This window comes from Aedes aegypti, chromosome 2, assembly GCF_002204515.2.
Source record: "Aedes aegypti strain LVP_AGWG chromosome 2, AaegL5.0 Primary Assembly, whole genome shotgun sequence".
NCBI classification, from domain to species: domain Eukaryota; kingdom Metazoa; phylum Arthropoda; class Insecta; order Diptera; family Culicidae; genus Aedes; species Aedes aegypti.
The window spans coordinates 472771540-472785282 of NC_035108.1; the positions used below are offsets into that span (position 1 = coordinate 472771540).

Below are 13743 nucleotides of genomic sequence, written 5' to 3' on the forward strand. Positions count from 1 at the left end.
CTGCAAATGGAAGAATTGAGGAATGTTAGTGGTAATTTTGATAACTGAAGAGAAATATGGAAAAGTTTAGATTATTCTACTTAAGGACGATAATGCCATCCATGTGTATTGACCCAGTTCCGATCAATCACGGAGTAGCAACCATTGACATGTGCAGTCAGTCTATGCTATGCTATGCTATAATGCCATCCACGTGTATTGAGTTGAATATAACTATGAAAACTACGAGCTCTAACAATTGTACAGCGTTTTCAAAATCAGTGAGTATGAATCTCGTTCTACTTGAGATTCTCTATCTATTTCTGGAGACATTTTTAACGAATACATTGCATATATGTTTCCTAGAGGAAGCTGTGGAGAACACCCTGAAACCCAGCAGGTAATCCTGGTTTTCAGCAGATATTTCAGAAATATACAACTGCTGAATATTTCATTCATTATTTCATTTCATTATTTTTTTAAAGAACTCTTGGAAGAATTTCAGGAGGAATCTCTAATATAATTCTCAGAGCAGTCAGTTATTGACTGCATTCCTGGAGGATGAATCCCTATATGAATTTCACGAAATTAATCTACGTATACTTAACGAGAACTCCTTGAATTTCACTTGAGAAATACTAAAGAAACAAATGACAGAATTCCTTCAAAAAACTTTATAAGAGATTCCAGAAGAAATCTTTGAAAGAAAATCTGAAGTAACCCCTGTAGAAATTTCTAGAATAATGCATAAATAATTCAAGTGATTTGTCGGGGAATCTGCAGTGCAATTTCTGAAGGTTAGAGGAATTTTCGGACGAATATCTGAATTCTCTTATTGTTTCAATGAAGCTCCACTTATATAGCAACATATTGACGTGTCCAAGAGTAGACAACAAAACTAATTTAATTGAAATGATACGAAATTCTAATTAGTACATACAGAGTGCTTCCTGGAAGCTCAAACAATCGCGTTGATTTATTCGTTTTCTTGCATTCTTGCTAAGCAACGTTTTTTTAATGTCGAATTCGGTTTGTGTAGTGCAAGTGTGAAGAGATATTCGATTTTTTCAGTCGAGGATGGATTACCAACTGGTGAGCTCGTTTCATGCTTGTGATAAGACGTTTTAATCGTGAAAATGGCTGTGATTATTTTGCCAATATCCTTATAATATAATTGAAATAAAATGGAATTCATCCGGATATCTTTGGAGGATTCTTTCTGAAAACCTTATGGGATTCTTTCGAAAATCTTTCTAATGAACCTCTGAATACTTCCCACTAGATTTTTTCGAACATTCTTCCATAACTTTTTTCGGAATTACTTCTAAGATGCTTCTGGGCATTCCTCCTGGATTTTTTCAACAAATTTCCCTGTGATTATTCTTTCGAGTACCTCTTCAGGATTCATTTGGAAACTCTTGTGGAATACTTCAGGAAATCCTGCTAGAATGCTTCATAATATCTTTCAAAGATACTCCCGGATTTTTTTTTCTGGAATTGTTCACGGTCTTCGGTAAAATCTTCTGAGATTCATTCGGAAATCTTTCAGATATCATTCAAGGATACTACCGGAAGTTTTCCTGTGATTCTACTGGTATTCTGGTATTCTTCTGGAAATACCATTGGGATTCTTCAGACAATAATCTTCCGAATATCATTCTGGAATTTTTCAGAAAATCATTTTGGGAATATCTTTGGGATTGTAGAAGAAATTTCAGGAGAATCCTGGGATAATTTGCGAAAGAATCACCGAGATTTCTGAATGAATTTTGGGGGATTTCTGGAAGAATTGCTAAAGGAAATCCGTAAAAATCTGAACTGAAAGAAAGGATATATGGAAGAATTACAAATGCATTTTTGGATGTACTTCATCCAAAGAATCCCAGAAGGTATTTCGGAAGAATCTAGTAAGATTTTCAGGAAATTCTCAGGGTTTTTGGAAAAATTCACTAAGACATCCGGGAAAAATCCTGAAAATTTTCCGGGATAAATCCAGAGCGATGCCCGGAAGAACTCCAGAAAGATTTACGGAACAATTTCAGGGTAATTTTTATAAGAGTATTAGAGAGATTTCCGTAAGAATATCAGAGATATTTTTTAAGAGTCCCAGAGGTCTGTCCGGAAGTTTTCTAAATGGGATTTCCATTTGAATTCAAGAGGGATTTTCAGAAGTTTCCTCCAAGAATTTTTGAAAATTTTCAAGGAAATTAACTGATAAATTACAAAATCAAGAACATTTTCCTGAAGGATGACAGAGGGATTATCAGAATATCAGAATACCAAATGAATATTCGAAATGTTCTCAGAAAGATTTCTGGAAAAACAAAAAAAGGATTTCCGTTAGAATTGGAGAAGGATTTCTAAAAAAGGACCAGAAAACAATTTCTGAGGAGTTTTCAGAACAAAATCTGAGAAAATTCTTGAAAAATTTCGTTTTTGATTTCCATAAAAAAGATTGTTAAATAAATCCCCGAAAGATATCTGGCAGAATTTCAACAGGATTTCCGAAAGTATTCCATAGGGATGTCGGGAAGAATCTCATGAATTGGAACGGAAAACAGTGAACAATGAAAGAATGGATTTTTTGCTATAGGTTTAGATAGATTTCCTAGAGAATCCCAGAAGAATCGGAATAATCCTGAGAGAATCTAAAAGGAATATCAAAAAAAAACCCAGGGACATTCACGAAAAAAATATCGATGGATTTCTGGAAACATTTCAGAGGGTTTAACATAATAATTTTGGATGGATTTCCGGAAGAAATCCTGCAGGATTTTTGTAAGAAACCTCGAAATATTTCTGGAGAAATCTTCAAAAGATATTCAGAAAAATCCTAGATCTTTTTGAAGATCCTTCTGGAAAGCTATCATAGAAACCTTTTCGGCAAAAATTACGGGAAAATTGTACGGAAGAAATAAAAATTCAAGAGAAATTTCTGAAATAAGCAAAAGAAAGTCCCAGGAAGATTTTCGAAAGAAACGCAGAGCGATCAGATAGCTAACTATAATAATTTCGGAAGGAATTCCGCAAGAAACTAAGAGAAAAAAACGAGAGATTTTTGGAAGAATCCCAGAAGGGCTTTTCGGAAGATTATATGAAAGATTTCTGTAGTATCTATCTTCTAAATAAATAAAAATGGAATGGTGTTTGTATGTCACGAATTGGCTTGAGAACGGACTATCGCAATTTGGAATTTTTCTCAAAGTTATGTTCCTGAAGTGTTCCGACGTGTTTGTATGTATGAAAAGCCTAAGATATTCACCAGGAAAGTCGGAAAAACGAGAGTGAACGGGACTGTAATTTTGTATAGGACGTTTCATTGCGTTTTTCAACGGCCTACTTGATGGCGAAACAAAGTTTGCCGGGACCACTAGTCATAAATAAATTGCAAGAGGAACCCCAGAAGCATTTCCAGAATAATCCAAAACGGATTTTTGGACGAAACAGTTCGAGATAGGTTTATGAAAGAACTACAGAGGGATTTCTTGATAAATTTCAGAAGGATTTCGTAAGGATTCCATGAGGATTACTGGAAGAGATTTTTTGGGATAATTCCAGAGAAATTTACGGAAAAAATGATGAAGGATTCCAGGAAGAATCTCAGTGAGATTTTCCGAAGAATCTGTGTAATCAGCACTACACCGATGAATAATTCGGCCAACGTATTTTTCTATAATTTTTCAAAGTATTACATGGATATATAATACCTGATTTTCATGAACGAATATAATAAGGATCACTTTTGAATTTTTTCTCGTAGAATTTCTTAAGAAATTGACTTCTTCCAGAGTACCACCAGATATTTCTTCGATTTCCGTTAATTGTTCAATCATTTTTTTCCAAGGAAGGGTTGTATCAGCATTCTTTAAAAGATTTCTGTATTAAGGTGAAGATAAATCTAAGCCGAACCTCAAATTTTCAAGAGCACGAATCTGGAGAACCAAATATCCGTTTAAGCTGAAAACTTAATCGATTGGTCACTCGCTGGTGGTTCATCTTACCTCTCCTTGATTTCCCTTACTGTACTTTCAAAATTTCCTTCGGTCAATTCGACAAAAATTCTTTCAAGAAGATTCTTAAAGATCAAAAAAAAAAATTAGTTCTTGTATGGAAGCAATGGAAATTTCTATGAGTGCATCTGTATTATCAATGTTGATTTTTACTAAATTGATAAACTAAATTGGTAATCATTGCTAAAGAAAACGAATGACATACACATCGCTTGTTTTTTCATCAGAAAAATGCAACAATTTTTAGTGGTTTCATAAGTAAAATATATCAAATTTCATATCCAATAATTGCAAATTTACACCTCTCACATGCATAAGAAAAATATCGCTCATGATACCGCATGTAAATTTGTTCTGAAATGATCATGATGCACTTGTTCATGAATAACTCCATATTAAGTCTTCTAAAAAATCAAAACTTTCTTCTAAAAGTTTTCCCAAGTATCCTTCAAATTTTTTTCAACAGAAAATTTATTGAAGTGTTGGATTTTTTTTTAGAATAAAACCAGCGATTCGTTAAACCCTTTGTCTGTTTTCTGAGGTCAATATGACCCCAGAGAGCTTTGAATTGCTGTAATTTTTTGCTAGTGAGATGATATTCACGTTTTTGAACTACTGTACTGAGAAGAGCCACGTGAGTTTCTCGAAATTCTAGCCTACTACTATTACCATTCCCAGCACTGATTACAGAAATCTCGCGGTGGAATTCCCAACTAATCAATATGTTACATAGTAGACTTATCCATGTTGCAAAACTTTACCGAAGAAAGTTTAGTTTTATGTAAAACTGTTTCTGAGATATAAGTCTCCAAATTTCAAGTTTTTTTTTTCAAATAACCCGTCCATGCTAAGAACCACTCCTTCTTTAATTTTATTTTATTTTCAAGTGAAACTGAATTAAATTTTCTTTCCAACACAACAAAAAATCGAAAATAAATTGAGATTCCGTGAAGTTATTCCGATTTGAATTTGGGGTCAATTTAACCACATCGCACAAACAAAAGGTTAAGAGACACTTTCAGAACTGCTAGAAATAATCTATTTCTTTGTAATTTTTTTTAAAGTATACTAATATTTTTTTCAACGAAGAATTTATTTCAAAATGTCGTTTGTGTTTTTATAGAATAAAAGCAGAGATTCGTTTAAGAGCCACTCTAAGAACTTCTCCAACTTCAATATACTTTTACGTAATACTCCAGGAGTTCTTTCAGAAAATGCTCAATGCCTTTCTTCAAGGATTCGCCCAAAACCTTCGCTTGAGATTCCGCAACAATTTCCTTTCAGATAAACTCTTAGGATTCATCCCGGACCTCCATCAGTAATACTTACAATAATGCTCACAAGTTTTTTACATGACCATTTGAAGTAGATCCTCCAAAGGTTTCTGTATACCCTACAATTGACCGTATAATTCAAATGCATACTGATGGCAACTTCTTCTGTATGTGAGAAGCGAGATAAGAGAGGAGAAACTGTCAAAAACAATAAATAAAATCACGCATAGTGCGAAAAATGCTTATAATTTTGGTCAAAAAAATATTTCCACTCAAAAATAAAATAAATTGCGATTTTGAGCTTCTGTAAATGTGTTGATGAATTCATATCGACAATAAAACCTTTGTATTGAACGTGTACAAGTAATACTTCCTACTTAATTCTGTGAATGGTGGTATACATGGAACATGATGATTTATTCATAGCCGGCGTACATAGCACTGTGCTCCGTCTTGTTGGGTTGCTCGAGAGGGTGCTTTAGTGGGTGGTTCGATTGGGTGGCAACATTATGTTTGAAGACCCCAAGTCCCAAAATTATCTGGATTTTGAGATATCCTACCAGTTTCAAGTTGTAGTCTACTCGAAGATTTGTTTTGCAGAATTGTTGGAGAAGCTTAGCTTAGCTGTGCTCAAAATACAATGTTTGGTTTCGAACGTGGACGCATCTCTGATCATTGCGATTCTATCAGGCTAACATTTTGTTCTACCTAATGTTCATTTGAAACACCTATTCTTTCAATTTAATGATCCTCTTGACCCATTTGGAGGCGGTACATATCATGTGAAGACCAATGAGAATAGAAACCGTACTAGGGTATTTTGACATAATGAAAATTATATGCCTATTCAGAATAATGCATCCCTTTCGACATTTTAGCGTTTCAGCCTCATCACACTTTTGATCTGACGATCTTTTCAGCCTGATAACTTCGGCTTAGCGGCCCATTCGTCATAACAAACTTTTCGCCCTCATAATCAACATGAGCTGTCCTAAGCCATCGTGATTCCATTTTCAAGATTTAAAAACCCTCTCTACCTCTCGGTATTTCGTACAAATACAGATTTTCAAATTATTATTATTATTATTGTTTGATATATTAGTCATCATTCGAGAAAGGCATCACCATCGATAAGAGTTTATTTTAAGGACTGTTCATTTTATAAAGTGGACACCTTGTGCATGCTGTATCTTTCTTATTAATCAATGACATTTCAATCGGTTTTTTGCACATCGTTCGACTAGTATTGTACAATGTTGTGATAATAAAAATTCTCCAAAATAATTAAATTTCACACGAATATGGAACAACGATTAGATCGGTCGATTGTTTGAGGTTATCAAAATCAATGATTGTAAGAAATTGGCTGGAAAATTCGATAATTTATATTTTCTATTTTCAAAAAAGGCTTGTTCTTCGAAAGCATCATCCATCAGAAGCCTGATGGAAAAAATCAAGTTTTTTTGGAGCAACAATTTTACAGATATAATAAAATCAATTTTCCCGAAATTTTATTTAAATTTGATGGGAATTGATATGAGTAGAATTTTTTGTGTAAAAGTACGTCCTGACGGAAGTCCTAATATAATATTAATATGAAAAATAACTTACGCCTTCATAGAGTTACTTAGTAAGTCCCCACGTCGATTGTATGACATTTGCCAGAAAACCATATGCCAGATTTAATTCGCCAGAATTATTTTTGCCAGAAAACCAATTGCCAGAATGGACCATTTGCCAGAAAACCATTCCCCAGAATCACTTTTTGCAATTTATTTTTAACCTCGATATCTATTGATCGACTAATTAACACTGCACCGCTACAGCGAAAACTGAATTGTAATTTAGCGTCACTTCTGCAGTATATCAATCGCGTCGGGAATGTTGCGCCAAATAATATTCAAATTATTGTAATGTTATAACAAATATAAAACAGCGCGAATAACGATCCATCAATTTAGTTACAAGCCTTCGCATTAAATTTTATGCAATTTTCACAACGTGAAAGGTGTATGGCAGGACTGACGTAAGATTACATTTTTTTTGTCATATATTATTATTATTGTTATCTTTATTAACGAGATTTGCAGCCCGAGGCTGGTTCATCTCGGGTTTGTCATATAGCTGACCTGTGAAAAAAGAGCTGAGACGTTTGGCACGAATTAGTTTAGTCGAATGGATATTGCTGAGTAGTGTATCTTTACGAAATATCGCAAAACAACTAAAAAGAACAGCCTTTTATTGAAAGAAGGGAAAATTATGTTTGAAATGTGACAAGTTTAGTGCCAAAAATTATTTTAACGGTATAAATCTAATGACTCAGCCAAATGTTCTTTCGGTCATACATTTATATACATAATTCATTCATTGAAAAAAAAAAACGGTAAACTTTTTTAATCTTAAAAATAATATGAACCACGTGTTTTTTGTTTTTAAATTATTTTACACAATTTGCGACAGGCTACCGAAAAACTCTTCAATCTTCAGCATTTCTGCTATCTGGTACTTGAGATATTCAGAAAGAGGACTGCCACGTGGCCATGATGCACGGTGGCAAACCAAAAAGCTCACAGAATTTTTTATTTCATATTCAACTACTTGCTGTACGAAACAAGGAATCACTTGAGCCATTGAATATTACAAATTAGATAAACGTCATGGTTAACATTCCATGATTAACTCACTTTCAATATAGCTTCTTTTTTTTGGGATTGTCAGTGACTCTCTATTTTCCGATTTTAACATGTTTTATTTTCACTTGAACCCTCTTTGCAGACATTTTGTTGCTAGCAGTCTTTCTTTGATTTTTTGTAATTACTCTAATTTTTGAATATTGAGATCACATTATATTGTTTATATAAATTTCATTGCTTCAGTTAGCTGCAGGCAGCAAAACACCTTATCAGTAAATATAAAGAACATTCAATAATGTAAAGAAGGGTAAATCTCCTATGAACCAAGTCCTTGTATTAGTTAGCCCTGAAGAACAACATAGCATTTAAAGAAGGGAAAATCATGATGAAAATGTTGAAAATACAGTTGCCTATAATAGCTTGAATAAAAAAAAAAGTCTGAAAGATGATCATAATAACAATAAAAAAACAGTTATTACTTAGAAACTATGAAAACTTCGGAAGTTTATAATACTTCATCTTCTGTGTGTTCTTACGAGCACTTCCTCAGTTATTAACTGAGAGCTTTTATTGCAAATTGACCATTTTTCATGTACTGCTCGTTTCGCAGGTACAAATATTATACCCAATGCCCTAAGGAATCGAGAAAATTTCTAATCCGAAAAGATCATCGACCGGTGGGATTTTAACCCACGTTCCTCAGCTTGGTCTTGTTAAATAGCTGCACATTTACAGCTACAGCTATCTGCTCCCTTTAGTCTGTAATACTATTAGTTACAAACATTTTATCGAACAAAAATCTAAAAATCTTACAAAACAAAGATTTTCTATGTAAGATAACATTTATAACAATAATTTCCATATATATCGTACGCTGAAAAGCATAATAATTCAAAGGATTTTACATGCCTAAGTATTGCAAAGTAATGAAGTATTTTTTTCTGGGAAATAGTCTTTCTGGGGAATGACTTTCTGCGGAATGGTCCATTCTGGCAAATGGTTTTCTGGCAAATGATCTATTCTGGCAAATTGATTCTGGCAAACGACTTTCTGGCAAATGGTTTTCTGGCAAATGTCATACAACCCCCACGTCACATTCAAAGCACAACAGAAACACAATTGTTTTATTCTTAGAAGACCTATCAAAGTACATTGACAATCATCAGAATTGGCAACACTGCTGTAATAAAATCGAATTTTTTTTTCACATATTATTTTCATAATATGTTATTCTGAGATTACCAATTGAAAAATTCGGAGAAAACTGTTTACAATTTGCTGTAGATCGATAAATATGCGTACATGATTTTAAAAGTATGAGACTTTTTAGTAAAACTACCATAAACAGTAAAATTTATACTTAAGACTGTAGTTTAATCTCACGATTTAGCTTTCGTTTATACTAATATAGTTTCTTTAGTAATCCAAACTAGTTTTGAACACGCTTTTTACTTTTCTCTTTTGCTGGGAGTGAAAGGATGGTGTATCAGCAAATTTGGCCATAAATGGGTAAATCACTAAAGTTACCTAATGTCATAGAATGGTGGAATATAATTGATATTTTTAAAGCTTTACCTTTAGTAGAATAGTAAAGGATACAAACATACAATTTGTTCATAAAAATAAGGATTTTTGTTTTGCGAAAAATAATGTTAAACTTTGACGGACAGCTTTTTTTAAGAGTTTTTGGAAAAAATATTTAGCTCTTCAACCAAAAGCATTTTCAAAGATTTTATATTTTTATAGCATTTTAGAATAATAGGTCAACGATACACAGAAAACCGATTACGATTTTATCAATAAATAAAAAAGATATAGCCTAAACAAAGTGTCCACTTTATAAAATGAACAGTCCTTAATAGTATTTTGCTTGCCATGAATTAACTTACCACATTCTGCCTGAGGAGATCCAGTTTATCACACTTCAGCCGGGTAATTTCCTGCTTGAAGCCGTCCATCTGCTGCACAACGTCCGGCGTCACCAGCAGCATTCCGGTGTTGCCGGCAACTCCGACGGTAACACCACCACCACCACCACTAACGTTCGTACCGCCACTTCCGGTACTGCTGCGAAGATCCCGCGTACTGTCCCCTCCGGTACTTCCGGTTCCGACACTGACGCTGATCACGCTTCCACCCCCATTCGTCGATCGTTCCGCCCGGTCTCCGTCCAGGCAGAGCGAGCAGGCCTTGGTCGTGGCGTCCGCCGAGGACATCGATTCCAGCCCGGTGTCGCTGTCGATGTACGTCGCTCCGGCATCTACGTTTGGGAAAACTTCGGTTCGTAAGTAAATCAATTTCGAAATTAAGCAAAACAAGAGGTGAAATTAAAACACAACGTGCCAATTGAATAAAAGGAAACCAAAATGCGTGGGCAAATTGTTGTTAAAAATTGCAAGCATCGAAAAAGAGAAAGATGGAAAAAGAGAGCAAACATTAGCTTATTAGTTTATCGAAGCTCTGTATTCGGTCGTCATTCCGGATGCAATTGGCGAATTATGAATTATGGCATGTGCGTGAGAGTGCGATTTGCGGCTGTACGACGACTTACCCATCGGATCCAGATCAACGCTGTTCAAACTGGAGTCGTCACTAGTTTCGGACATTGCCACTGGGCCGTTGTTGTTATTGTTGTTGTTACCGGTGCCATTGCTGACGCCATTGGAAAGCCCCTTGGCACCGGCGCCATGATGATTGCCTCCATTTCCACCGTGATGATGATGGTGATGATTGTTGTTGGATGCGTTGCTGTTGTTGTTGTTGTTCAGATTGTTCGGATTGAGCGAACAGCGAGATGTGATGTCCGGCGAGGAGGCCACCGAATCGTTGGGAGACTTCCGCGAGCCCGTCGTACTACTTTTTGATAGTGATCGACCGATCTGTTGGGTGAGAAATAGGCTTAATAATTGCTGAGGGTTCAGAAGTAAGGGATCGAAGGGATACTCACGTTAACAACTTGTCCCGGTCCACAGGGCACGTCGGAGATCTCCTTGGATTTCTTGATCGAGTTGTGATGCTTTGGGTTGGATTCGACACTTCCGTTCGTGGGGTCGGAGTTCTGGGAGCGAAGCCGGGCGTTCAACGCCTTCTTCACCGTGTCGATGAACCGCGATCCGGTGAAACCGCTTTCCGATTTGGGAGTTTCTGGGGTAGGTGAGGTGGGGGCTCCCAGAAGGTCAGCCCCCAGAAAGTCTCGGGTTTTCTCCTTCAGTTCATCGACCAAGTTCTGCAGCAGTGAAGTCCTCGTCCGGAGTTCCAGCTGAGCGAATTTGTCCGCCTTGTAGCAGGCGTTCTCCGCGTTGATCAACTTGGTCAGGAGGAATTCTTTCAACTCAGGTCCCTTCTTAAATACTGATGGTTGGGGGAGCGTAGGCCCGAAGAACGGTACATCGTCCCGGGCAGTTACTGAAATCTTATACCGGCAGTTGGGTGTGTTGGGCTCCAGCGGTTGAACAACGATGAATGCGTGCAAAAAGTGGCTGGCGATCATTGCCGGCGAGAATGGGGTGTTCTCTTCCTGGAATACAATTGCCACAATGTCGTTGCCGATATGACGTTTCCGTTGAAGCTGCTGCGGATCACCTTCCGTGTACGGGAGCAGTGTGGAAACATGGAACATGATCTCACGCTCTTTGAATACTTCGTAGACGGCAGTATCGCCTGTGTGACCATTCTGAATATCCAAACCACCTCGATAGCCTTTGTGATCGCGGAGACGTATTCGTTGTCCAAGTAGATCGAGGAACTCTTCGAGAGCCGGGGTCGTATCACTGTTGCAGAAAAGTTCCTCTTCCGTGGTCTGCCCGTACCGTTGATACAGAACGCCAAATTTGAAATTCGTGACAAGCACGTGTTCGTCGTAGCTGGCAATCAACGTCGAAGCTTTGGGACATAGTACGGGCATAAAGCTATCTACATTTATCTGATCGTTCAGAAGTCGTGCCATCTTGATCGGGGATGGATTCGACCCTAGACAAGACGCTGGAATGATTTCGTGCATGGTTCCGGTTCTTAGCCGGAGCAGTATTCGAATGTGGTCTTGGTTAGCTACGTTCTCAGACTTAATAGACAGCAATACTGGGCCGAGTTGATCGTCGTGTCCGACCAGATTTGAGTGCTCCCTCGAGATGAAGAACCGTCGGTAGCATTTCGCCGTATCGTCAGACTCGATCTTTCCCACCCTCCAGGTAGTGTGTGACGGAATGTCGTACCCCGCATCGTGATCAGTACCGTCTACCCAATATCCCCCGTTGTTTGGTATCACAATCATAGCATAAGGTGACGGCTTACTTAGGTGATCCTCGAGTAACCGCTGCAGCGGCGGAACTGCCGAAATGATCGACGAACTTTGGGAACTTACCGACGACTGACTCTGGTACTGGGGATGATGATGCAGCGTTCCTCCGTTGGAGAGCGTGTGATGCAGGTGACCACTGGAGCTGTTCGACAGCAGATGCGGGGAGGCCGGCGTTGAACTCGAGTTCGAGTGCGGATTCGACGACATACTGTTCGAGTGCCGGAGCAACGATCGCGTCTGTTGCGGAATTTGTACGGTGAGATTGTTCGGCGTGTCATTGTTATTGCCGCCATGTGGGTTGGAGATTCGTTCCTCGCGGGTATTCTGGAAGGGAAGAAGAAGAAAGACAATCGTTACAACATGGAGTTATTTATGGCCATGCCATCGCAAGTAATTTGCATTCCGGCACATTCGTTTGCCATGATAATCATAAACACGATCGTTCGGGATTCAAAAAAAAAAAACAACGTAAAGGTCTTTATTAAAGCGATTAGTACAAGTGGTGCGTGACTCGAAGCTTCGATGGAAACTAATGGGGACGCCGATTTACAGGCGTGTCAGATATATCCAAGCAGTACGACGGGACGCAAGTTACACCCCCGTAAGCATACATGACTGACTGAATGCTACAGCTAGATCACGTTCGAGGTTAGCAAAACAGCTCGCAAATCACATTCATATATTGGTGCGGCAATGGTAGCGCAAAATTAAGCAATGCACCAGTGAGTGGTGATTGATTTGTGTGGCGAAATCGATCCCTGCGTTTCTGTAGTAGGCCATGCTTGCCGGCCATTCGTCAGCCCACTCACCAAAAGTTTTGTCACTCTTCTGTGTTCGAGCATGCAACGTTGAACGTTCGCTAATTAATGAATGAGTCAGCTCAGCGCCAACTATGTTTTGGGTATATTGATTGATGGATTTAGGGTGGTTCAGGTGGCACGGCAAAAGCATGAAAAATGTCTAGAAAGTTTCTAGTTGCGAAAGCCGGGGAATCGCAAGGGATTCTTGTCTCGTTTTTTTTTCTTGTTCTTGGAGACGGTCACGTTCGATGCCGCCTACTAAGGACTGCTGACGGACAGAGGTGCGATTATATAATCTATCGATTCCATTGTTTAGACTAGCGACTTTTTGCTCAAATCGTTCCGACAGCTGGGCGACCCATCAGGGAGATTGCGCTCCATGCTTGTCGGTGGAGGTATCGGTTTCTCCGACGATTGAATGTGAGCAGCAAAGTAAACAAGCCAAATTTTTACTGCTTGTCACAAAGTATGCCGGTCGTCGGTTTGCAGCTGCCGGAACGGAACGTACCCAAATGAATAATGATGAATTACCTCAAACAACCAAATCTAAGGTTGACCCAAGGACGTTTTCGTTCTTTTTTCGGGCGTCTTGAGCTGCACGTTATTCCCGTGTATGAGAGTAAATAACCGCCGAACGGTCCAAATCGTTGAAGCATGTGCGGAGCCGGGAATAAAACGACAATGAAAGTTTTATCGCAGCATGCTGTGACTGTGGGTCGTCAATGATTGTTTGTGCAAAAATAGGATCCC

The 13743-nt window shown here is 37.9% G+C and overlaps 1 protein-coding gene across 9 annotated transcripts in view; it reads right to left on the reverse strand.

Moving 5' to 3' along the window:
- LOC5567344 (rap1 GTPase-activating protein 1) overlaps nt 1-13743 on the reverse strand; it is a 513675-nt gene that overhangs the window by 2526 nt on the left and 497406 nt on the right. For 6 of the 9 annotated variants that reach the window (XM_021848361.1, XM_021848360.1, XM_021848366.1 and 3 more), the window contains 3 exons: nt 10844-12517; nt 10448-10775; nt 9786-10171 (listed from right to left, as the gene is read on the reverse strand). In XM_021848361.1, coding sequence (XP_021704053.1) covers nt 9786-10171; nt 10448-10775; nt 10844-12517 — 2388 coding nt within the window. The remainder of the gene's footprint in view (nt 1-9785; nt 10172-10447; nt 10776-10843; nt 12518-13743) is intronic. The other 3 variants (XM_021848362.1, XM_021848365.1, XM_021848368.1) reach the window with 1 other exon arrangement.